Below are 24,102 nucleotides of genomic sequence, written 5' to 3'. Positions count from 1 at the left end.
CACTTCATTCTATTCAACAAAGGTTTGGGGTGGGGAGGCAAGATCAGTGGGGGGCCTTACTAAAGCTCAGCCTTGGGCTCGGGTGGTAGTTAATCCGCCACTGGGCAGATCAAATTAACTCAAGAAGCTTGACACCAGTTGGGACAAAGCAACCCTCTTGATTGGTCGTGATCCACCACTGTTTTCCTACCATGATTGTGTACAGTGGGTGCAATGTACAAAATGCACAGTACAGTGGGTTTTCAATTATCCAAAATGCTAGGTTATTGAGATTCTTTTTGGATAATCGAGAAATTTCTTTAAGCAGGCCAGAAGCATCAGCAGAACACTTGTATCCATGGTTAAAACAACAACAAATAACAACAGAAAGTTTTTGAAGTATGTTTAATCCTTACCCAAAAATAACATGATCTTTGCTTACAGAATGCGATGCCAACGGCGCCTCACGATTTCTAGCACCAAGATGACAAGGTGCACCCAGTTTTGACTTGGGTTTCCTATCATCCTCTTTGAATTTAAATCCATGATTATGTATACCCATCCCCTGTTATTTTTTGGGATGCCTATTTGACTTAATCAAAATGTCCAGAGAAATTATTTTTTCTCCAATCAGAATTGGCAAAGAATTTGTCAAAAAAATTTTGTGCAAGAGGCCTTGAAATAATTTTATGTTTTGCAGATGTTTTTAAATTGAAGCATTTTAATGAAATGTTTCAATAATTAATCTAAACAGCAATCTCTATTACTGTTTTTTTTTCTCATTATTAGAAACCATTATGAAAAAGCTTATAATGCTGTGTGTAAATGATACATCAGACATGACTTCTATATAAAATCAATAAGATGATTGTTTAAAGACAAAAGGATATTATGCTGATTTACACCTGTTTTATGCTCGTTTGCATTTTTGGGAGATTTCTATTTCTATTTTAGGTGATTGCCTTCAAAAGATGTTTGTGGTTCCTGTGCCCTTGCTTAAGTTTTGAAGAAACTTTGGAGAAATAGTTGTCCTATTCTTCAGACTTTAGTGACATCTCTTTTTCTAGATGCAGCACAGGAACAGGCCCTTCAGTCCTGCTAGTCTATCCCAAACTATTTTTCTGCCTTGTCCCACTGATCTGCACCTGGATCATATCCCTCCTGTCCATATACCTGTCCAACCTTTTCTTAAATGTTAACATTGAGCCTGCATTTACCAATTTAACTGACAGCTCATTCCACACTCCTATCACTCTGTGTGAAGAACTCTTTTAAACTTTTCCCCTTTCACCCTTGTTTCATGTTCTCTAGTTTTTATCTCATCTAAGCTCAGTGAAAAAAAAACTGCTTGCATTTACTCTTATCTATACACATCATAATTTTGTATGCCTCCATCAAATCTCCCTCATTCTTCTGTGCTCCAGGGAATCAAGTCCTAACCTATTTAACTTTTCCTGCAACTCAGTTCAAGTCCTGGCACAGTCCTTGTAAATCTCTTCTGCACTCTTTCAGTCTTATTGATAACTTTTGTGTAGTTAAGTGACAAAAACTGTACATGATACTCTAAATTTGGCCTCACTCGTGTCTTGTACAATTCACCATAACATCCCAACACCCACACAATGCTTTGATTATGAACGCCAGTGTGCCAAAGGCTCTCTTTAAAACTGTATCTACTTGTTACGCTGTAATTTGTTTTTATTTTATTTGGGCCATTTCTTTCCATTTTATGCAGAAAGATTTGAATGTCCTGGAAAAATGGATGGATTGTGTTGAGATCTTCTTGTCCAATGGGACAGCTGCATTGGGCAATCAAGCAGAATTCCAGCAGCAGGTGGAAAAGTGCAAGGTGGGAACAAATCTGGCACTGATGAAAGAGAATTGTCGCAAATATAGTTGTGATCTTATGGGGAACAAATCTGGCACTGATGAAAGAGAATTGTCGCAAATATAGTTGTGATCTTATGGGGAACAACCAGCCCATTAGGCCCAGCCAGTTCATGTCAGCTCAGAAGCCTTCAGTTCTAATTCGAGTTATTCACTGCTAAATTCAGGTTTTAAATTGGTTTATTCAATTAGAGGTCGAGAAGTAAAATCTTGTGCATATTCATCATTATCTTTTTGGTTTGATTTTATATGTTCTATTATCCAATATATAATTTATCAGAATTTTAATGGAAAATGGGATTGGTTTGTTGCGTGGCTTCCTAATTTTTTGTTGCAGCATAGTTGCCTATTGGCAACATAATTCTTAGTGTTTTTTAAATGAACAATAAAAATGCATCATGACAAATTCAATTAAAATGATTCCCATTTCTCCCTTTTGATCCTATTACTGTACTATTAATTATTGCAGCTTCCTTTGGAAAAAAGTTTGATTTTAGCCTATCCTCTTCTTCCATCAGAAGGCATCTAAAAAAGCAAAAAGAAGAGAAAAGATGAAATACAAAGCTAACCAGTAACATTAAAGAGGATGTTAAAAGTTTTATCAGCTGTTTAATGAAGGTGGACATAAGACAATTGAAATCTATGCTGTGGAGCTAGTAAAGGGGGGGGGGGGGGGGTAGGGGGATGAAATGGCATACAAACTCTTACATCGGTTTTCACTGTAGAAGATGCCAGCAGTTTGCCAGAAGTTGAAAAGTGTCAAGGAGCAGAAATATTTGTAGTTCCTATTACTAAGAAGTTTAAAAAGTCTGAAGATAGATAAATCATTTGGACTGGATGTTCTTTAAGAGGTAGCTGAGGTGATTGTGGTGGGTTTGGTAGTGGCTTAAAAAAAACTATTGAATTCCAGAGGGTGAGAAAGTTGAAAGTATCACTCCACTCTTTAAAGAAGGGAGGGGAAAAAGACAGGAAATTATGGGCCGATTGGTCTGACTTCAGTGGTTGGCAAGATGTTAGAATCTATTCAGTGCACTTGGAGGTATCCAGTAAAATGGGCAGAAGTTAGCATGGTTCCTTAAGGGGAAATCTTGCTTGACAAAGCTATTGGAATTCTTTGAGGAGTTAACAGGAAGGACTGACAAAGGAGACTTAGTAGATATAGTTTACTTGGATTTTCTTAAGGCTTTTGAGAGGGTGCCATTTTTGAGACTGCTGAGCAAGATTAGGGCCATGGTGTTATTGGAAAGATATTTGGATGGATAGAAGATTGGCTGACTGGCAGGAGACAGCAAGGATAAAAGTGGCCTTTTGAGTTTGGTAACCAGTGTTCCACAGCGCTCTGTTCTGGGACCGTTTCTTTTCACTTTGTGTCAATGATCAAGGAATTGATGATTTTATGGCCGTTTGCAGACGAATCAAAGATAGGAAGAGGGCTCCTCCTCCTATCTTTGTATCGTCCACAAACATGGCCTTAAAGCCATCAGTTTCTTGATCCCAATCTGCAGAAGAATTTGGTGGAGGAGATTGGGCAAGAAAATGGCAGATGGAATATCATGCAGAGAGGTTTGTGATGATGCACTTTGGTGGCTGGGAAAAAAGGCTAAATGGGCAATGAGTTCAGAAATCAGGGTGCAAAATGACTTGGGAAACCTCATGCAAGATTCCCTTAAGATTAACTTGCAGATAGTGGTAATGGGTTGTATAAAGAAAGGTGATGAGTCAGCATACAGGATGGAGGTTGAAAACTTGGCTATGGTGCACCAACAACAACCTTGCACTCAATGTCACCAAAACTAAGGAGCTGATTGTTGACTTCAGGAAGGGAAAACCAGAGGTGTACAATCCAATGATCATTTGAGAAATCAGAGTTGGAGAGGGTGAGCAAATTTTAGGTTCTTGGGAGTCACTATCTTGGAGGATCTTTCCTGGACACAACACCCCAATGGCATTGTGAAGAAAGCACGTCAACATCTTCACTTCCTCAGGAGTTTGCAGAGGCTTGGTATGACACTAGAAATCCTGGCAAATTTCTACAGACTGGAAAGTGTGCTGACCGGCTGCATCATGGTCTGGTATGGTAACACCAATATCCCTGAGCGTAAAGCCCTCCAAAAGGTAGTGGACACAGCCTAGGATATCACAGGAAAGATTCTTCCCACTATTGAGTACATCTACAGGGAACGTTGCTCTCGGAGGGCAGCAGCAATCATCAAAGTCCCACACCACCCAGCACATGCTCTTTTCTCACCATTGCCATCAGGAAAGAGGTATAGGTTCCACAAGACTTGCACCACTAGGTTCAGGAACAGCTGCTATCCCTCTACCATCATACTCCTCAATAACAAACTCAATCATAGACTCATTTAAGGACATTTACTTGTCCACTTTATTAATTTTCTTTTGTTCTCTCTATATTGCACAGTCAGTTTGTTTATATTCATTATCTGTTTACAATTCTTTATTCATTTACATGTTTATGTTGTGTACAGTTCATTTTTTGCACTACCAATTAGTGGTAATTCTGCCATGCCTGTAGGAAAAAGGAATCTCAGGGTTTTATGCGATGTCATGTATGTACTCTGGCAAACTGACAATAAATCTGAAATCTGAGATAGAGTTGTTGGTAAGGAAAGCAAATGTAATGCTAGCATTCCTTTCAAGATGGATAGAATATAAAAGCAGAGCTGCAATTTTGAGGGTTTATAAGGTATTGGTCAGACTGCACTTGGAGTATTCCGAGCAGTTTTGGGCCCCTTATCCGAGGAAAGATGTATGGCACTAGAAAAAGACCACAGGAGGTTCACTAGAATAATTTCTGGAATGAAAGGGTTATATGGAGGAGCATTTGATGGCAAGAGTTTACAAGAATTGTGAGGGGGGGGGGGGAGAGGAAGGATTTCATTAAAAAGATTGAATACTTAAAGGCTTGGATAGAATGGACATGGAAAGAATGTTTCCTATGGTGGGGGGGTGGGTCTTGGACCAGAGGGAACAGCCTCAGAATAACAAATGTATTCCTTTAGAACAGAGATGAGGAGGAATTTCTCTACCTAGAGAATGGTGAATCTATGGAATTTGTTGCTGTGAAGGCCAAGTCCTTGGGTATACTTAAGATAGAAAAGTTCTTGATTTGGGAAGGGAATGAAGGATTATGGAGAGAAGGCAGGAGAATGGGGTTGAAATGGATAATAAATTACCCATGATGAAATGGCGTGGGAGACTCAGTGGGCTGAATGACTTAATTCCATCTTATATCTTGTGGTCTAACTACCCCTGATGTTGATTTATTTTGTGTTATTCTCTTTCATTTCGCCTCTGGTAGTTTATTATTTTGTGAAACCCAGTTTGATTTATTTTTGAACTTTTTCTGTTAAAGGTGATGATCTTGTAATCTCTAGCTCATGCTCACCTATCTATAGCTTGTAAATGTGATTTATTTCATGAACTAGAAGTAGATGCAGCAGTGCCTCACTCCTGAGATAGTAATGAACAATCTGCTTGAAGAATGAGTCACATAGAAATTTGTAAGTGCATGAAACTTAAGAGCTAAATACTTCATTTTGTCACCATGTTTTTCTAATATCGCTTTAAAATGTGCATAATTATTAAATTTCTATTAGATATTATTCTTGTAATCCATTCACCTGACTCAACAAACAACCAATACCGATAGATCGTTAAGTACATTGAGTATATTTTGTTTATGAGCTGCCTGGGTTAATGTAGAATAGGTATGGAGTTGTTATACTACAGTTTAGAATCCCTCTTTACTCTGAAAGAAGAGTTGAGTTGTTTGATTATTTTTTTAAAAGATCTCTTTCTACTTTTGCAGATGTTTGTGAATGAAATACAAGAAATTCAGTCCAATTTGTCATCAATAAATGAAATTCAGGATTCACTGAAAAAGCTACCAGTGCCAGGTATCTCCAGTTCTGTGGAAACCTATATGTCAGATTGTCAGACACGATGGAACAAAGTAAAGGACCAGGTACGAGGTCAAGTTCCGTGCTTTGTTATGTTTGTTGTGTTGCAGCATCTCAGAAATTGTGGATGATGAAAATATTTGGTTGTAGGAAGAAACATTGAAGGAGGTGGAGATGTGCTTTATAATATTACCACCTGGAAAACATTTTAAATATCTTGTAAATTGATAAGGCTGGATGAAACTCATGGGGGTTTAGTTGCATTTAATTCCTAATATAGTGGAAAAAAAATAGCATAGTGAATCAAAGCTGTGTATCCCAAACAGTTAATGTGAAAATAAGTAAATCAAAAGTTCGTAAATCTGTACTTTCACTGAAAATGCAGAATATATCCCCAGAGATGAACTGGTCCAAGCTGTTTTCAGGTCTTGTCCTGTTTTGTATTTTGGCTAGGTTTTCTCTTATTTTCGGTGTTTCTTTTCCCTTGTGCTGTACATTCGAACACCTGATAGCAAATGCTTCACTTGCAAATAGCCAGCAAAAGGCCATTCTGGAAGATTTGTTATGATTCATTGGGCTGGATCCTGGCTCTGAGGGTGAAGTTTATGGATTCAAAACTCATATTAGAGACCTAAAGTCTCCAGCAATGACTGGAAGATCCAAATTTCCAAAAAGGAGGACTTGCAGGGTCGATGTCAGAACAAGTCTAATGGGGGGGGCGGTGGGGGGGAGGGCATTAGAGTAACTGCAGGGGTGGGAGGGAGAGCAAGCTGATATTCGAAGACTCTCTCAGCGGGGGTGGAGGCTGTGCTTGTATCGTGTGCTGCTGCTGTGGATGGAGGGAAGGGGGGCAATGCCCGTGAATGTTCCCCCCTTCATTATGGCTGAGGACGTGGTCATAAGTTACCAACTTAGCATACATCATGTTTTTAAAAAATATATATTTTTAGAAAATTTAAACCGTATTGCAGAAACAACAAATGCAAACAGTCGATCATCTTAGTTATTTTATTAAATAAAAATTCTAACATGAAACTTTTTATTGCCTTTTAAATCCAGCAAAAACCTAGCTACTTCAATATAAATCAGTGATTTTCTGCAAGAGCCTTTTAATGATTTATCATTCTGCCTATTACATAAAATATATGCATTCATACGGTATAAATAAAGAACTGAAAGAAGAAATATGAAGCCTCATTCACCCTCAAAACCTGTCATGTCTCCACTTGACATTGAAGTGCTGCCGATCGCGCTGTTCCCCTGTCTGCAGGCTCACCGCGCACATGCCAACCGGCCCCAGTAAACTTACCCACCATGCCAGATCCCCCATCTGCAGGCCCACCATGCCTACTCCAACTGACCCCAGTAATTCAATCTATCATGCAAGGGCCAGCCAGCATGTGCGCAAGAAGAACAAGGCCAATGGGCCCCGGACGTGATATTTAACAGGTAAGTGCCCTATCACTTGCCCTTTCTGCAGTTCCTGCTCCTTAATTTGTCCTCCATTTGGGGTAAAAAGCCTACATCCCCAAATGGGAGACAAATTAATGTCTGGTTCGAGGTGGCTCTGGATAGAGGATAGATGGGTCAAAAGTTGGACTGTCCAGCCTAAAACCAGAAGTCTGGCCACCCTAGGTGAACTTGATTTTCAAAATACAGTTGTGGGAACTTTGTTTTCAAATTGCATTCCAACGTTTGTGTGATCTTGAAATTTCTGGACCTCTTGAAACTAAATCAGTTCAAGGTCAAAAACATCAATGAACTTGTGAGTACAAGAGCCATTTCTGGATTAAATATCAGATTTCAGATTTCTTTGAGCTTTTGTAAACAGTAACTTCAAAGATGTCCAACTGAATTTTGAATGCACTGATGATGGCCAGCCCTGCTCTGTAAGTCAGGATTGTCTTCTGATATTTCTCTTTGCAGCTTATTTTTCAGCAGCTGAGATTGTCTGAGGGCCATGCAAAGACATTAAATTTAAGGAAAGATCTTGTAGAGATGCGTGAGTGGACAACACAGGCAGAAGAAGATTATTTAGAGAGGGACTTCGAATACAAGTCGCCTGGGGAATTGGAGATTGCATTGGAGGAAATGAAGGTACAGGCCCTTTTTTTTAAAAAAAAATTAGATGTGAGCAAAATAATTGTATCTGAAAATTTCTTCATTGCAGTTGCATCAGATTAGATAAAATACAGATCATTTCAAAGCACCAAATTCTTGATCTATCTTGTGACCTAATTCCAAACACTGAATTTTTGTGCCTTTTTGTTGAGGGCGGGTATCTTCTCTATGATTGAATGTGTTGAAGTGTTTTATTGACAATTGCAACCAGCTGTAGAAAGGGCAGATACATTTGGAAATAGTTTCATGTGGGAAGGATTATGCAACACACAGCACAGCAACAGGCCCTTTCGACCCACGAACCTGTGCTGCTCAATTAGACCCAAATGACCTACAATCCTGGTAGGTTTTGAACGGTGGGAGGAAACCCGAGCATCTGGCGAAAACCTATGCAGACACGGGGAGAATGTACAAACTCCTTACCGATAGCCTGGGATTCAAATACCGGTCCCAGTTGCTTGTTCTGTAATACTGTTGCCCTAACCGCTATGCTAACTGTGCCATCCAGTGCCACTGTGATTATTGATTATTCATCTCTGGGATCAGGAGTTAAAAGAGGCCTTGACTTGCAAGTTAAGTGTCCTTTCGACTTAATAAATGTGCTCCAAATGAGACTGATGCCACTTGAATTCTGTTTGCCTTAAAGTAGGAATGTTGCTCAAAGAGATCAGAATAATACCAGATGGGAGAAAGTAAATGTTTGAATTACAATAGATGTATTGCTCTGGCATTGCATGTGATGTGAAAACGATGGGCATTGCTGTGGGAGTGACTCAGGGAAATGTTTGGTTTGGGCCACATAATGAATACACTGTGACATCTAGGTGTGACTTATTGGATCTTGTGTCAGGATCTCCCTGATGTGGAACTCCCTTCACAAGAATGACTGCAGAGATTCAAGATGACTTTTAAATTCTAATGGGCAGTTAGGGATTTGCAGTAAATGCTGGTCTTACCAACCACGTTCATGCATCATAATGGAATATAAGTGAAAATAAAAGGACTAGGATATTTTAGGTAATTGGATCAGCATGAAGCAAGTGATAGTTTACAACTCTCAATCCTTTATGAACTGCTTGTTCAATTCCTAGCCACTGATTATATCTATTAGGATTTATTTTCTGTTGTACTACATCAGCTTGGGTAGTCTCTTAAACAAAGTGATAACTAGTGCCATTCTGAGAAATTTTTTGAAATGAATTTTGTGATTCTGACATAGGATGCTGGTAATGTCATTTCCATTGCCACTAACCCATTTATATTAAGTAGAAACTGCCAGAACTTGGTCATAGTTAAGCAATTTTTTTTTGTTGTTTGCAGAGAGCAAAAGAAGAGGTGCTGCAGAAAGAAGTGAGAGTTAAAATTCTGAAAGATAACATAAACACCTTTCTTCAGAAAATGTCACCTGTTGACCAGGAAATGATGAACAGGGACCTTCATGCTGTGTTGGAGAATTACAAGAGACTTTGTGACCGAATTGAAAGAAAATATTTGACTTTAAAGGTAAAAAAAAAGTAATTACAAACTATTCACTGTCAACAGCTGATGCAGCATAGATTTTGTCAATTTTTTTTCACTCCCCTTTACCTATCCTCATCTAAACTTGCAGTACTCTGTTCATGATTGGCCATTCTCAGTTTAGTTATCAAAGCCTGCAGTTTGGTGAAAATTGTCGTTTGGTGAATTGATCACGGCTTTGCATAGGCCAAAGACTGGCTGTTGCACGTTTTCTCATAATTCTCTTTGGACTACAGGCCCACTACTGAACATGAACCCATGGTTTTCCACTCACAAGCATTTACTCAGTAGATCTTCCCTTTGCAGCCTCTAATATTAAACTCTGAATCTCACACAACATGCCTCTATTCTTCGTGAAGATCTACAAACAGGACTGTTGGCTGAACTTTGATTCTGTCTGTTCTTGCCCCACTGAACATATTATTCAATTCTGACATCTGTGTGCATGACACCTCTAGTGCTTTCTGCTCATTTGATAGTTTCCAATGTTATGGGCTCGAATAGTCCTTTTTTTTTTTGCCTTCACAGCTCCAATCCACACCAGGATCACCTGAGCATCCCCACTTTGAACTAAAGTCTTTCAGGTTCCTGTCCACCAGCACATTCGCTGGCTGAGCATGTTTGTACATTGCACAACTTCTTTTTTCAATTCTACTCACTTTTTCCAGATTATAATCAAACCTGTGGGAACAGAGATGCCAAGGCTGCAGATGTGGAACAGACTTTGTTTCAGTCCTACTCTTATCCCCCCCCCCACCACCATCCAATTAGACCTTCCAGGTGAAACTGAAATTCACTTGCACTACTTCCAATCCAGGATGTTGGAAGTTGTGAGATCTCTTCAATGTCAAAGAAACCAAAATGCACATGAAGTGACAGTTTTGCAGAGTATCAAGCTTCAGTCCACAGTGGTGACCCTGAGCTTCCAGTGTCTTTCGCTCTAACTTTCCACTCCTCTCCCATTATGATTTATCTATTACTGGCACTCAATCTATTCAATGAAGCCCATCATTTACCTTGTCTTCCTTCTGGACACATTGTGGTCTTTGAAGCTTGATTTTTAAATCCAAAAATTTCAGTAAGCTTGCTTTCTATGTTTCCAGCAGAAAAGGCCAGTTCTGCTGCAAGATTATTCTGCTGGATATTGCCTGTTCTGCTTTTTCATATTGGTTTCAGTTCTCCTCAACAGTTTTCACCTGCATTTCATTTTTTACTTGTCCCTTTGTTTTCTCAGTCTTAATTACCTGCATTAACCCATCATTTGGATGGATTTATGAAAGTATCACCACAGCAACCCTGCCATCACTCTTTATTTTCTTTGTTGATCTTTCCTTCCTGATCCTCTCCACCAACTTGTTTTCTTACTTGTCCAGTTCTTGCAAAAGCAGACTGATCTGTAAAATTCTCCCCTTAGCACAGATGTTGCCTGAAATGCTGAGGGTTTAATATTTTCAGATTTCCAAAACTCTTTTTTGAGTTCACTGGCTTTACTGGTTGAAGTAGTGAATTCTTTGCACTGTGAGAATAACGTTGTCTGGTGTGGGTCAATAGGAATAATGGAAACTCCGTCTTAAATGGGCCAATAAGATCCTTTCCAATCTGGTGGTTTGAATTTTCATTTATTTTTATATTTTTGCACAGACAAATGCATAATCACTTTCCAGAAGGCTTCATGAAACAAATATGTCAGTAAGTTGGGTTTAGAGAGAAATTCATAGCCTTTAATTTACTACTGGAAAAGAAACTGACTAAAAAGGTGGCTGCAGGTTTTAGGAGGATTGATCTTCAGTTTTGAGTTAATATGAAGCTGTGATATTGAGGAATGAATAGAAGACTTGGTGCAAGAATTATTAAAATTGTTCTCATGAACCATGATCTGAACTCTAAAACTTTTTTGCTGCTGGTGATCTAGCAATATTTTAGAAGTGGTGTATGATTATTATGTCATGGTGGAACATAATACTGATGATGTAGGTATATTTTTTTCACTCTTATTAGGATAGGATGGGCCACTGTCACTTATCATGACTTCAGCGGTTTCTTTCAATTGATAATCTCCCTTGGTGGCAGTATCAATTAGTGATAATTCTTTTCTGGGTACAAGTGAAATTTTCATATCTGCTGGAGACTTTCATTATAATTGTGTCAGAATTCTGCTCAGGGAACTCCTCATTAGTAGACTCTGTCCTCAGCAGTTTCTCCCCTTGTCCTCTGCTAATCGTGTCTCCTTGTTACACGCAAGGTTCACTAAATACTGGTGGATGGAATACTAAATGTGTTCACCAGCTGAGCAGATTTTTTCACCCCCACAATATAACCATAACTCTTTTTACCCCCTTTGTTACAGGAGGTCTGGTCTTGCTGGTGTGAGTTGCTTCATTTCCTAGAATTGGAAAACAATTGGTTAAATAATCTGGAGGAGAAGTTGAAATGTGCAGAGAATGTTTCGGATAACATCAAAGCTGTTAATGAGGTCCTTGAGGTAATGAATTTATTAAGTTTTCTAAGACAGAACTTCGAAACAGAAAAAAAATCACATGCTTAACAAAACCTACAGTATACTGTAGGTCAGTATAATTTTGGGGTAAAACATTGATGGTGTATTCGCTTATTGCTATGGCATTGAAATAAACTAATTTTTGTACAAAAATTCAAGGTGAAAATTATTTGAGATTGATGAAATCGAGCTGTGAGGAGAACACGGATGGCAAAGAAAAGTAGCACAGGTTCAGCAAATGGGCATAAATTGCCAGAGTATAATGTGAGGAATTTATGGTTTTCATTGATGTGGAACAGAAAAACATTATACAGATTAGCAAAGGTTTGAGTGTGGAGGATTTTGATGTGTTGCTCATGAAGTTGCCAAGTTGATGTGCAGGTACACCAGGATGGCATAGTTAGCAAGAGGACGTCAGGGTTACCATAGCATTAGCACAATGCTGTTACACCACCAGTGACCCAGGTCCAAATTTGGCAATGTCTGTAAGAAGTTTGTATGTTTTCATAGTATCTGCATAGGTTTCCTCTCGGTGGTCCAGTTTCCTCCTGCCCTTCTCTAGGATATATCTTTCTCCAGATATCTACCAAATTCTGATCTTGCATTAGCACAGTTATTTTTGCTGTGTTAGATCTATCCAACAAAGGGTCAAGACAAAAATTAAAATCTCCACCCTCTAAGATATTGTCATTAGTTTCCCCCATATTTAAAAAGGTTTCTTGTATAAATTTACCATCATCCACATTTGGTGCATAAATATTCATTAATGTCCACTGCTCAGAAAAAAAAGCTGACAATTTAATAATACAAACCAACCAAATCGGTCTAGAACTGTATTATATAAGATAGGTGGAATAGTGTATAATGAAGAAGGTTTTCAAGGATTGCAGAGGGATTTGGGCTGCTTAGAAAAGTGGGCTGAAAAATGGCAGATGGAATTTAATGCTGATAAGTGTGAGGTGCTTCATTTTGGTAAGAAGAATCAGAACAGGACATATGTGGTAAATGGGAGAGCATTGATGAATACAGAAGAGCAGAAAGATTTAGGAGTAACGGTACATCGTTCCCTGAAGGTAGAAACTCACGTGAATAGGGTGGTGAAGAAGGCTTTTAGTATGCTGGCCTTTATCAATCATTGCATGGAATATAGGAGTTGGGAGGTGAAGTTGAGATTGTATAAGACGTTGGTGTGGCCTAATTTGGAGTTCTGTGTGCAGTTCTGGTCGCCTAATTATAGGAAGGATATAAACAGAGTGGAGAGAGTGCAGAGAAGGTTTACCAGAATGTTACCTGGGTTTAAGCATCTAGAGTATAGGGAGAGATTGGACAGATTAGGTCTTTATTCTTTGGAGCGTAGAAGGTTGAGAGGGGATTTGATAGAAGTATTTAAGATTATGAAAGGGATAGACAGAGTGGATGTGGATAGACTATTTCCGTTAAGAGGAGGAAAGATTAAAACAAGAGGACATGAGTTAAGAATTAAGGGGCAGAGATTTAGAGGTAACATGAGGGGGAACTTCTTTACTCAGAGAGTGGTAGCCGTGTCGAATGAGCTTCCGGGAGAAATAGTGGCGGCGGAGTCAATTGTATTATTTAAGAAAAGGTTGGACAGGTATATGGATGAGAAGAAGATGGAGGTTTATGGGCATTGTGCAGGGAGGTGGGACTAGAGAGGGGTGTTTGGTTCGGTGCGGACTAGAAGGGCCTAATGGCCTGTTTCCATGCTGTAATTGTTATGTTATGTTATATATTTTAAATGGAAGATTTTTATTTATCAAAATTGCTATTCCTCTAGCTTTTGTATTAAAATGCGATGCTACTACCATTCCAACCCAATCTCTTTTTAATTTTTGATGATTCTTTTCAATTAAATGCGTTTCTTGTCGAAAAGCAATATCTACATTCTTTATAGGGTTTTGAAGCCCATTTACATTAAAACTCATATATTTTAGTCCTTTACTCATTGTAAAAATTTAAAAATTCTTACACTTTCCCCCTTTTCACGATTTCCCTTCATCAGTCCCTGGCTCTTCACTAATCTCTTAAATACAAAATAATCATTAAATTCAGTTAAAAAAAAAAGTACTTGATTGAATACTCAAAATAAAGAGAGAAATAGAAAAGAATTCCCCCTCGAGCATTGACAATGCTCTCATACTCCATTTTTCGGGTTGCAACTAAAGCCACAAAATAATGTCCACAGTTCAACAGAAACAGTCAGCATATCTATGGCTCCTCCAAGTATGTTAAACTCATCTCTGCAATATTAGAACCACTTCGAGATTACATTCAGCTCAGTAATATAACTTTCTGTCTTCAACTGTCCACTCTTTGAGTCAATTCTTGACGTATGCCCGGCAAACTTTCTACATATTCTTGAGCATGTTCTGGATTCATAAAAAATCTACTTGGACCTCCTTGAACAAATACTTGCAAAGTTGCAAGATAACACAGAATAAAAGTATATCCCTTCTTCCATAGTATATTTTTAACTGGATTAATACTCTTTCTTTTCTTCAATAATTCAAAGCTTATATCAGGATAAAGTAAAATCTTGTCCCCTCCAAATTCCAAAGATGACTTTCTTTCTTTAGCTTGTTTGGCTTCTAATTCCAAGATTTTTTTCTCTCACTTGATAACGAAGAAATTTGACCAAAATAGGCCTCGACTTTTGATCTGGCTCTATGGGCTTGCTCAATCTCAATATCTTCTTTAAAATGCGCTTATCCAAAAGTCTGATGGATCCAATGTTGTAAAAATTGAATAATATCTTCTCCTTTCTCTCCTTCCTTCAGGCCAATAATCTTAACATTATTTCTTCGACTAACATTTTCTAATGAATCCACTTTTTCAGACAATTGTTTATTCATCACCAACACTTCATCCACTTTATTTACTTTTTCTTGAAGAAATTGATTTTCCTAATTAAGGCTTTGAATTTTTTCTTCCACTACCTGATGCTTTTTCTCTATCTCTTTAACAATTTCACATACTTTATTAACATTTAGCCTCTGATCTCTTAATATCACGTCTTATTATCTTTTACTCTTCTATAATCATAACCACCGTGTCTTGAACTTTAGGGATAACTTTAATTTTCTTTCTTACCCCTTCTTCTTCCAACAATTCCTTTGAGCTTTGTTCTTCTTCTTATTCCTCCTCTTCTTCCTCTCCTTTTTATCCAGCTCTGATAATTTTCCCTCCTCGGACTGCTTCTTGAACTGCCCGGGAGCCTGTCTAGAAGACTTAGTAAGCCATTCTGACAGGGCCTCCCGTTGCTATTGACTGCCCATGTGCGACTCCTCGTGCATGCACAATCGAGTCAAGCCCCTCCCCAACTTGTCCGGGCATCCCTGTTAGGGGAATCAGGAGGTCCTCTTCGATCGGAGAGTAGGCTTCACTACAGGTCCCGGCTTCTTCTTTAAGCTAGGTCTTTTTCCTCTGATTGCTTTTCTTTCATCTTCTCTATAATTTCTTTTGCTTCTTTGTCTTTCTTTGGCAGAATTGCATTTTTTTTTCCTTTGGTTGTTTATAATTTATTCAGATGAATTTCAGGCTTTCCTCTTTACTTTTTTTTCCACTTTTTTAAACTTTTCACAGGAGGAGCCAGATTTCCCGTCCTGGCCCTACATAATCACGTGACGGTCCCCCCCAACTCCACCAATCTTTGTATTACTTGCAAACTTAGTAACCCACACAGCTACATTTACATCCAAATTATTGATATGTATATCACAAATGACATAAGACCCATCCCTGCACCCCTGTGGATCACCACCATTGAATGTTTTCAATGTTTTAGTTTTTTAATGTTTGAATTTTGAAATTTTCTGAACTGTTTGACTAATTTTTCATCATTGAAGTTTTATGAAACCATAGGGAGGTTTTCATAGAATCTTAGAACTCTGCAGCACAGAAGCAGGCCCTTTTGGCCCTTCTAGTCTGTGTCAAAGCATTTTTTTTTGCCTAGTCCCACTGACCTGCACCCAGTCCATAGCCCTCCATATCTCTTCCATCCATGTATATGTCTAAATTACTCTTAAATGTTAAAATTGAGTCCGCCTTCATCACCGTAGCTGGCAGCTCGTTCCACACTCCCACCACTCTCTGTGTGAAGAATTTCCTCCGTTCACTTTGAACTTTTCCCATTTCACTCTTAACCCATGTGCTCAGGTTTGTATCTCCCCTACTCTCAGTGGAAAAAGCCTATCTACATTTATTCTGTCTATCCCCCTCATAATTTTAAATACCTCTATCAAATCTCCCCTCATTCTTCTATGTGCCAGGGAGCAAAGTCCTAACCTGTTTAACCTTTCCCTGTAATTTTGTTCCTGAAGTTCAGGCAACATCCAAGTAAATATTTTCTGCACTCCTATCTTATTAATATCTTTACTGTAGTTAGGTGACCAAAGCTGCGCACATGCCTCCAAATTTGGCCTCACCAACTTGTCTTATACAAGACAACTCACCAAGTTGTCTGATGCAACTTTACCATAACATTCCTATACTCAATACATTGATTTCTGAAGGCCAATATGCCAAAAGCTCTCTTTACAACCCTATCCACCTGTGATGCCACTTTCAGGGATTTGTGTATCTGTATTCCTAGGTTCCTCTGATCTACTGCACTCCTCAGTGCCCTACCATTTACTGTGTACATTCTTTCTTGGTTTGTCCTTCCAAAATGCAACTCCTTACACTGGTCTGTATTAAATTCCATCTGCCATTTTTCAGCCCATTTTTCCAGCCTGTCCAGATCCTTCTGTAAGCTTTGAACACTTTCTTTGCTGTCCATAATGCCTCCAATCTTAGTGTCATCTGCAGACTTGCTGCTCTAATTTACCACATTATCATATGGATCATTGATACAGATGACAAACAACAATGTTTGCAGCACCGATCCTACGTTTTGATCTAAAATTATACAACCCATTACACTCCCATCATATTCTTGTAAACTCGAGTAATTTATGCTCATGATTTTCAGAGTGTGGATACTGTTCTGAATGCTGTGAACCATCTTTTTTTTTAACCTGATGATCTTGTATGACATGCTCTTTGTACTACAAACAGTGGACTCTTCGGAATGAAATCGCTGAATTCACTAATCCTGAGAGCATTTGCAGTTGTGTTGCATTTGCTTGTGTTGCTCTGGTTAAAACTACTTTGTTGTTCGGAAATGCTGAGATTTTTGTTCACTGAGGTCAAGATCTATTTTGTACTTTTGGAAGAGATTGCTGATTTCTCTCCAGCTAAAAATGTTCCCATGACTTCAGCTATTCATTGCTCTTATTTCATTGACCTGACATGACTTGGCTGGTACAAATATTTAAATTACTTTCCTCTTCCACACCCATCAGTCCCTCGAGTCTGTACTACGCCATCCCACAGATAACCGAACACAGATCCGTGAACTCGGCCAAACATTAATTGATGGTGGAATTTTGGATGAACTTATAAGTGAAAAACTGGAGGTATTCAATGCTCGATATGAGGAGCTCAGCCACCAGGTACGAATTTCTCAGCTTGTCAGTAATTCTGATCTAGTAACCTTTTTTAAAAAAAAGTTAATGTTGTTGCGTATATGTTCATAAAATTTTACAGGCACTCAAAGGGGCAAACATTTCACTCTGACTTAATGTCTTGAAAAATATCATGTGTACATGTGCAGACCGTCATAAATGAATAGCATTATTTTTTTTGGGTCCCTGACTACAATATGTGGAATGTGTTTTTGAAGATGCCATAATAGCAAAAGTTCAAAATGAACCAAATCAAGTGACCGTGTAAACGGTCCACATCTTTTATGTGATACAGCTTATTTCTGTCGTGAACTTCTCATCCAGCTGGGTGATGAAATTGCTAGCCATTTAAATACGTTTAAATTTAATTTCAAGCAAATTGAAACATTTATTATTTGGTTGCATATAAGACCCACGGGAACATAAGACCTCCCCTCCCTCCCCCCATTTCAGCGGGGAATATGAAGAAAAAAAATCTTTTGGAGTACGGGTAAGTTCCTCGTGCATCTCTTGCACTGCTAGCGGGGGCCGCTGTGGCTGGCCTTCTCACCGAGGGAAGTGAGCGGAGACTCCGGAAAGCACAGACTTGTGCTGCTGACAGGGGAAGTGAGCAGTGGCAGTGACTCCTGAAAGCATGGTCTTCACTGCTGGTGAGGGCTGGCGTGGTTGGTCTTCTCACTGGGGGAAATAAGTGGAAGTGGCAGCTCCAGAAAGCATGGTCTTCACTGCTGGTGGGGGCCACCATGCCTCCTTATGGGAGGAAGTGAACAGCAGTTCCGGAAAGCACAGGCCACCCGAGGGAAGGTGGCCCATGAAGCTCTGGGCCTGCATCCTGGACAGCCGCAACCCCTCTGCAGGCTTCTTGAAGCTGGGCAAGTAGCTGGCAACCTGCTCAATTTCAACTTTGAATACAAGATTCAGGGGATAGTTTTGAATCAATTTTGGGGAAAAAGTGGGTCTGATATGCCATCAAATATGGTAATTAAAATGCAGCCATTTCAGGACAAAGGAAAGTTTTGTATTTTTTTATTGCTTGTGATTTATCTCCTTTGGAAGAACATAGTGTATTAAAATAGAAACAAAAATTGTTTCCAAATAATTTATCTAATATTGCTATGACCAATACCTGAAATCGGTCTGCAAACTCAGTGGTTCAAGGTATCCATGACACAGTCATGTTTGAATAAGTTGGTTTACTCGAACCCCAATTGGATTCTAGACAAATTGGATTCCAGTTTTGGTCTGTCCTGACAGTACCAGACCAGAAATCAACTGATCCATATAATTTAAAAAAAATGTTGTTTTTCCTTTTTTTTAAATGTTTTAATTATCTCTTTATGTTTTACTTTTGAAGTCATGAGGCCTTTAATTCTCCATCCAGTGCAAATTCTTTATTCTACCAATTATTAATCCTAATTTAGCTTTGTCTTGTTTAACTGTGTGTATGTTGCAGTAAGTACTCTGCTAAAGATGAATTTTAGCTTGGAAGCTTATCTTATTGTTTCTCATTTCCCTGTGTTGGTATTGTGACAATTTCTTGGGCGATTCCTCCAATTTGTCATTGAATGATGGACCCTAATTTTAGGTTGTTGTTTGACCTATTTTGTCCTTTTTTGTCAAAGGCTGTGAGCAAGCAGATCTCTCTTGAGCAGCGCTTACAAATGTCTCAAGAAAATGAACATAGAATGCACGACCTGCAGGAATCACTTGGACAACTGGATAAGCAATTAACTTCCTATTTGACAGATCGCATTGATGCCTTGCAGATGCCACAAGAAGCTCAGGTTAAAGAAATATTCAGAGTGTATAATGAGTAAAGTTATTGGAAAAATATATAGCAGTTCTGAGGTCATCACAATCACTTCTTTCATCTCGTGTCTGAAGGAAGTAAAAAGTCCCAAGCTATTTCACAGCTATACAAATACATTTTGAACTGAGCATATAAAATAATGCACATATAGATGCCAAAAACATGGTTAAAGATTTGGAAATATTGTCACCATCTTAAGATATTCCTATATTAAGAAAAATAATAGTGCACGAAAAGTAAGGCAGTGTCCTTGGTTCTTAGATATTTAGGAATCTGATGGCAGTGGGGAGAAAGCTGTCCTTCTGCCACTGAATGCTCATGTTTAGGCTCCTGTACTTTTTCCCTGATGGTGCTTTAAAGGTAAATGTTTACCACTCAGGAAGGTTCTTGTAGGGTTTGCAGAGAGAGATTTGTTGTTCCAGGATTTCCACAACTGAGGTACCGCCATTAGTCACCTCAATGTCTCGCAGATGCAACTTGTCCCATCAGGGTTTTCCAGATGGTAACCTCTTTCTTTCAGGCTATCACAGAGTTCCATTCTGTTCCTCTTATTCCAAGAGAAACATCAGACAGATAGCACTTCCAGCCATCCACTGCTTTGGAACTTTCATTTTCCAACCAGTTCAACCGTGACTGTTCAGTCTTTTTTCAGTGTCACACATACTAGCTAAGAGAGCTTGTCTTTTCTCCCTCTCTCTCTCTCTCTCTCTCTCTCTCCAACTGAGAGTTCCAGAAAGCCCATGTGACTCCCACTTGCAAAACCCCCACCTTCTTCAGCAAACAGTTCTTCTCCTTTGTCAAGATGTTGTCTTAGATAAACAAAACCCAAGAGTGACCTTTCTGTGCACTCTGTCAAAATCCTTGAAAAGAGCTTCCAACTGCCAGAGTGTCTCCAGTCCATTCATTTTGACATCAATTCAATTAGCACCGACTTGTGAAATGTGCATCACATTCTCCAGATATCCTGCAATGTTATTGAATATGAATTCTTCAGACTTTCAAATAAGATCTGTTTTAAAATGTGTGTATGTATGTAACCCACTAATCTTACGAAAATCCCAAATATTTGTGATCCTTTACAGTGGATTCTCTGATTCATCCAGGGCTTCTGGTTGGGGAACATATTCATTCACCCAGGTCTTCATGAAATCAGTGACACCTGATGCATGTTGCAATAAGTTATGTGTAGCTTCACTAATTAACTTTTCTATGGAGGGGTCAGAATTACTAATGTTTGCTGGTGATTGCTTTATTTGACTGCATTCTCAGTTAATGAAGTGCTCTTTGCCCCTGTGTACCAAGAACATTGTCTATATTCAATCTTGAGTTGATAATCATGAAGTGACTTTCATTCCAAATGGGTATCAGGCAATAACTTTCTAGTCTCAGGAGCATTAATCTTGATGTGTTTCACTTTTGACCAGATGTTCCATGTGATTCTTCAGCAAATTTCAGAGGTGGGGGGGAAATAAAGGGAAATGTAATTGAATTAACTGTTTTATTTGTAAATGGAACACAGTCTTAAAATGATACATTTAATATTTGTGTTATTACTTGGTAAATTTAAGTTGTAATTAATGTTTAATTGACCAGCAAGGAAGCAGTTACACATTCCTTCTTGGCTGAACATGAGAACATAAGAAATAAGTGTAGGAGTCATCCATCTAGCCATTTGATAAAGGCTGTGGTTGATTTAGCCTCACTTACCCACCTGTTCCCCGTAACTCAATTCCCCAATTCTTCAAAAATCTGTCTATCTTAAATACATTCAATAAGCCAATCTCTACTACTTTACTGGGCAAAGAATTTCACCGATTGACTACTCTGGGAGAAGCAGTTCCTCTACCTTTGTCTTAAATCTAATCCTCTGAATCTTCCGACAACATCTCTAATGTCATAGCTTGAAAGCACACTGGATGTTCACAGTGTAAAGTTTAATCTTTTTTCTTTTCATCAGAAAATTCAGGCAGATATTGCTGCCCATGAAACCAGCTTGGAACACTTGAAGATCAGTAATGTCGGAAGCTTTCCAGTGGTAGATAGCAGGCCTTATTCTCGAGGTGGCACTCAGTTGGATTTACTTCAGGTATAAGTGGATTTAAAGGGGTATCATGTTTATGTTTTTTTATAATATTTTAAACCACAAAATAAGCAATTACAATATTTTAAATTTATTCCAAATTAAAAAAAAAACCCTACTACCCAACCCCCTACTGCACAAAAGAAAAAGAAATTGAAGTACATATTTAATAGAAAAGAAAGTGAATGTCTGAGATACGTGAAGTAATTTTTTAAAGTGGTATACAACTCCTAACTTCTGCATGCTAGCGATCCAATCCCAAATCAATAACTGATTTCCAAGTTATTGCAATACATTTTCTAGCTATTGCTAAAGCAATTTGAACACATTTCACGATATATATTCAATTTCAATTTAGGTTTGACCCCTCTAATATCTCCCAATGAAACCAGCATTGGATCCTTTGAGAATTTTACCCCCGTTATTTGTTTTAATAAATTACTTGACTGTGGAACATTGCCAAGTTGAATGCAAAAATTTTCCAACTTCTTGTCCACATCTAAACCATATATCTGAATAAATATGATTATTTTATGTAACTTTTGTGGTGTCAAATATAATTGTTGAATAAAATTATACTGAACCAATCTATATCTCACATTTATGTTCATTTCATACTTTCTCTACATATCTCGATTGATTTTTTTCATCTATTTGCTTATTTAAATCTACTTCTCATCTATGTCTTAATTTATAAACCCCCTCTGTCCGACCTTTCTTTTGTAATAATTTATACATATTTGAAATAAATTTCTTTATATCTCCAGTACAGAACACTGATTCTACCTCCCTTTCTACTGATAATAATAAATCTTGACCAAAATTTTCACGATAAAACCTCAATTGGATAATAATAAAATGGAGTATTTTCTTCATTCTATTAAAAGTAATAAATTTCCCAGCCTCAAAACAATCTTTAATTTTCCTAATACCACAATTTTGCCAAATCGTTAAAAATAGATTTCCCATAGAAAATGGAATAAATGTACTTTGAAATAAAGGAATTTTTCTTGACATTAAACCTCCTCCTCCAATATCTTTATCAACCTTATTCAAAAGCTCAATTAAATGTTTCAGTATGGGTGTTTCTCTCTTCTCTATCAATAATCTTTAATTCCATTTATAAATAACTTCACATGGATTTATTTCCCTTATTTCATTAAGTTCTATATTCACCCATGCTGGAACATTATTTAAATCATTAATAAATCTCAATTGGGCTGCTTTATAATCATTAATAAAATCAGGGAGCTCTAAACCTCCTAAATAATTTTCCATGTTAATTTTTCTGCCATCTTCCCTTTCCATAAAAATGTTCTAACACATTGAATTCCTTAAAATTTTTTTGAGGAGCTACAATTGAAATCGATAGGAACAAATACAATATTCAAGGAAAAAACATTCATCTTAAGACAGTTTACTATACCTATCAAAGTAATAGGTAACATATTTCATCTTTCCAAATCTTTAATTTCTTCAGTAAAGATAAATAATTTAAATAATTTAGTTAAATCTGATTGCACACGTATATCTCAGTATTTTGTTCCTACATCTGGCCATTACTTACTTACATTTTGCATAATTCCCATTAACTAATGGCACAATTTCACTTTTATCCCAATTAATTTTGTAGCCCAATATTTCTCCATATTCTTTTATTCTAACTTTAAGTTGTTGCAAGGAATTTAATGAAACTGTAAAATAAATCAAAACATCATCTGGAAATAAATTTATTTTGTGTTCTTCCTGATTCACCTTAATACTAACAATCCTTGAATCCTGTCTTATCAGTTCAGCTAAAGGCTAAATCAAATAAAGGTGGTGATAATGGACAGCCTTGTCTACTTGATTTAGTTAATTCAAAAACTGTTGAAACCTTACCATTAGTCACGACCTTCGCATTAGGTTTAATATATAACATTTTAACCCAATCTATAAATATTGATCCAAATTTACATTTCTCCAAAACTTTAAAAATAAAATTCCATTCCAACCTATCAAATGCCTTTTCAGCATTAAAGCCACATTTACACTTTGTTCTCCTCTCTTTTGAACTAAATGTATTAAATTAATCAACCTTGCTAGATTATCTGCAGATTTCTGATTCTTAACAAACCCAGTTTGATCCATGTGTATTAACTTTGGAAAATACTTTGACAATCTATTTGCTAACATTTTAGCTACTATCTTATAATCAACATTTAATAATGAAATTGGTCTATAAGATGTTGGTTTCAATAAATCTCTATCTTTCTTCATAATTACTGTAATAATTGTAGTCAAATAGGATTCTGGTAGAGAATGTATCTTCATAACTTGATTTAACACTTCCTTAAGACTCTATAGGGAATCTATCTTCTCCTGGTGATTTATTATTCTGCAATGAACTAATTACATCAGTACCTTCCCTTACAGTAAAGACTAAATTCTAATCTTTTTGTTCCTGATCAATTAAACTAGGTAACGCTATTTGAGATAACAGCTTATTAATCTTATTTTCAACTTGTACTGATACCATTTGATAAGGATTGGAATAAAATTCTTTAAATATCTCATTTATTTTGTTGTGGTTTTTTTTAAACTGCATTTATCACTCCAGATGTCTGTTCTGCTTTCAACTGCCATGCTAAAACTTAGAGCCCTTTCTCCTCATTTTATAATAGCTGTTTTGTTTGTTGAACTAACTTTTCAGTTCTACATGTTTGAATAGTATTATATTGGAGTTTATATTTAATGAATTGTTTTTTCTTTTCTTCAGAAGAATT

At 37.6% G+C, this 24,102-nt stretch overlaps 1 protein-coding gene across 2 annotated transcripts in view; it reads left to right on the top strand.

The window, feature by feature from the left end:
- LOC138760695 (utrophin-like) overlaps positions 1 to 24,102 on the top strand; it is a 632,519-nt gene that overhangs the window by 239,741 nt on the left and 368,676 nt on the right. For both annotated transcript variants that reach the window (XM_069931641.1, XM_069931640.1), the window contains 8 exons: positions 1,715 to 1,828; positions 5,699 to 5,854; positions 7,716 to 7,886; positions 9,231 to 9,413; positions 11,776 to 11,910; positions 17,286 to 17,435; positions 19,070 to 19,231; positions 21,215 to 21,343. In XM_069931641.1, coding sequence (XP_069787742.1) covers positions 1,715 to 1,828; positions 5,699 to 5,854; positions 7,716 to 7,886; positions 9,231 to 9,413; positions 11,776 to 11,910; positions 17,286 to 17,435; positions 19,070 to 19,231; positions 21,215 to 21,343 — 1,200 coding nt within the window. The remainder of the gene's footprint in view (positions 1 to 1,714; positions 1,829 to 5,698; positions 5,855 to 7,715; positions 7,887 to 9,230; positions 9,414 to 11,775; positions 11,911 to 17,285; positions 17,436 to 19,069; positions 19,232 to 21,214; positions 21,344 to 24,102) is intronic.

The sequence above is a fragment of the Narcine bancroftii genome, chromosome 4 (assembly GCF_036971445.1).
Source record: "Narcine bancroftii isolate sNarBan1 chromosome 4, sNarBan1.hap1, whole genome shotgun sequence".
NCBI classification, from domain to species: domain Eukaryota; kingdom Metazoa; phylum Chordata; class Chondrichthyes; order Torpediniformes; family Narcinidae; genus Narcine; species Narcine bancroftii.
The sequence above is the reverse complement of the archived record's forward strand: the minus strand, read 5'-3'. Positions and strand labels throughout refer to the sequence as shown.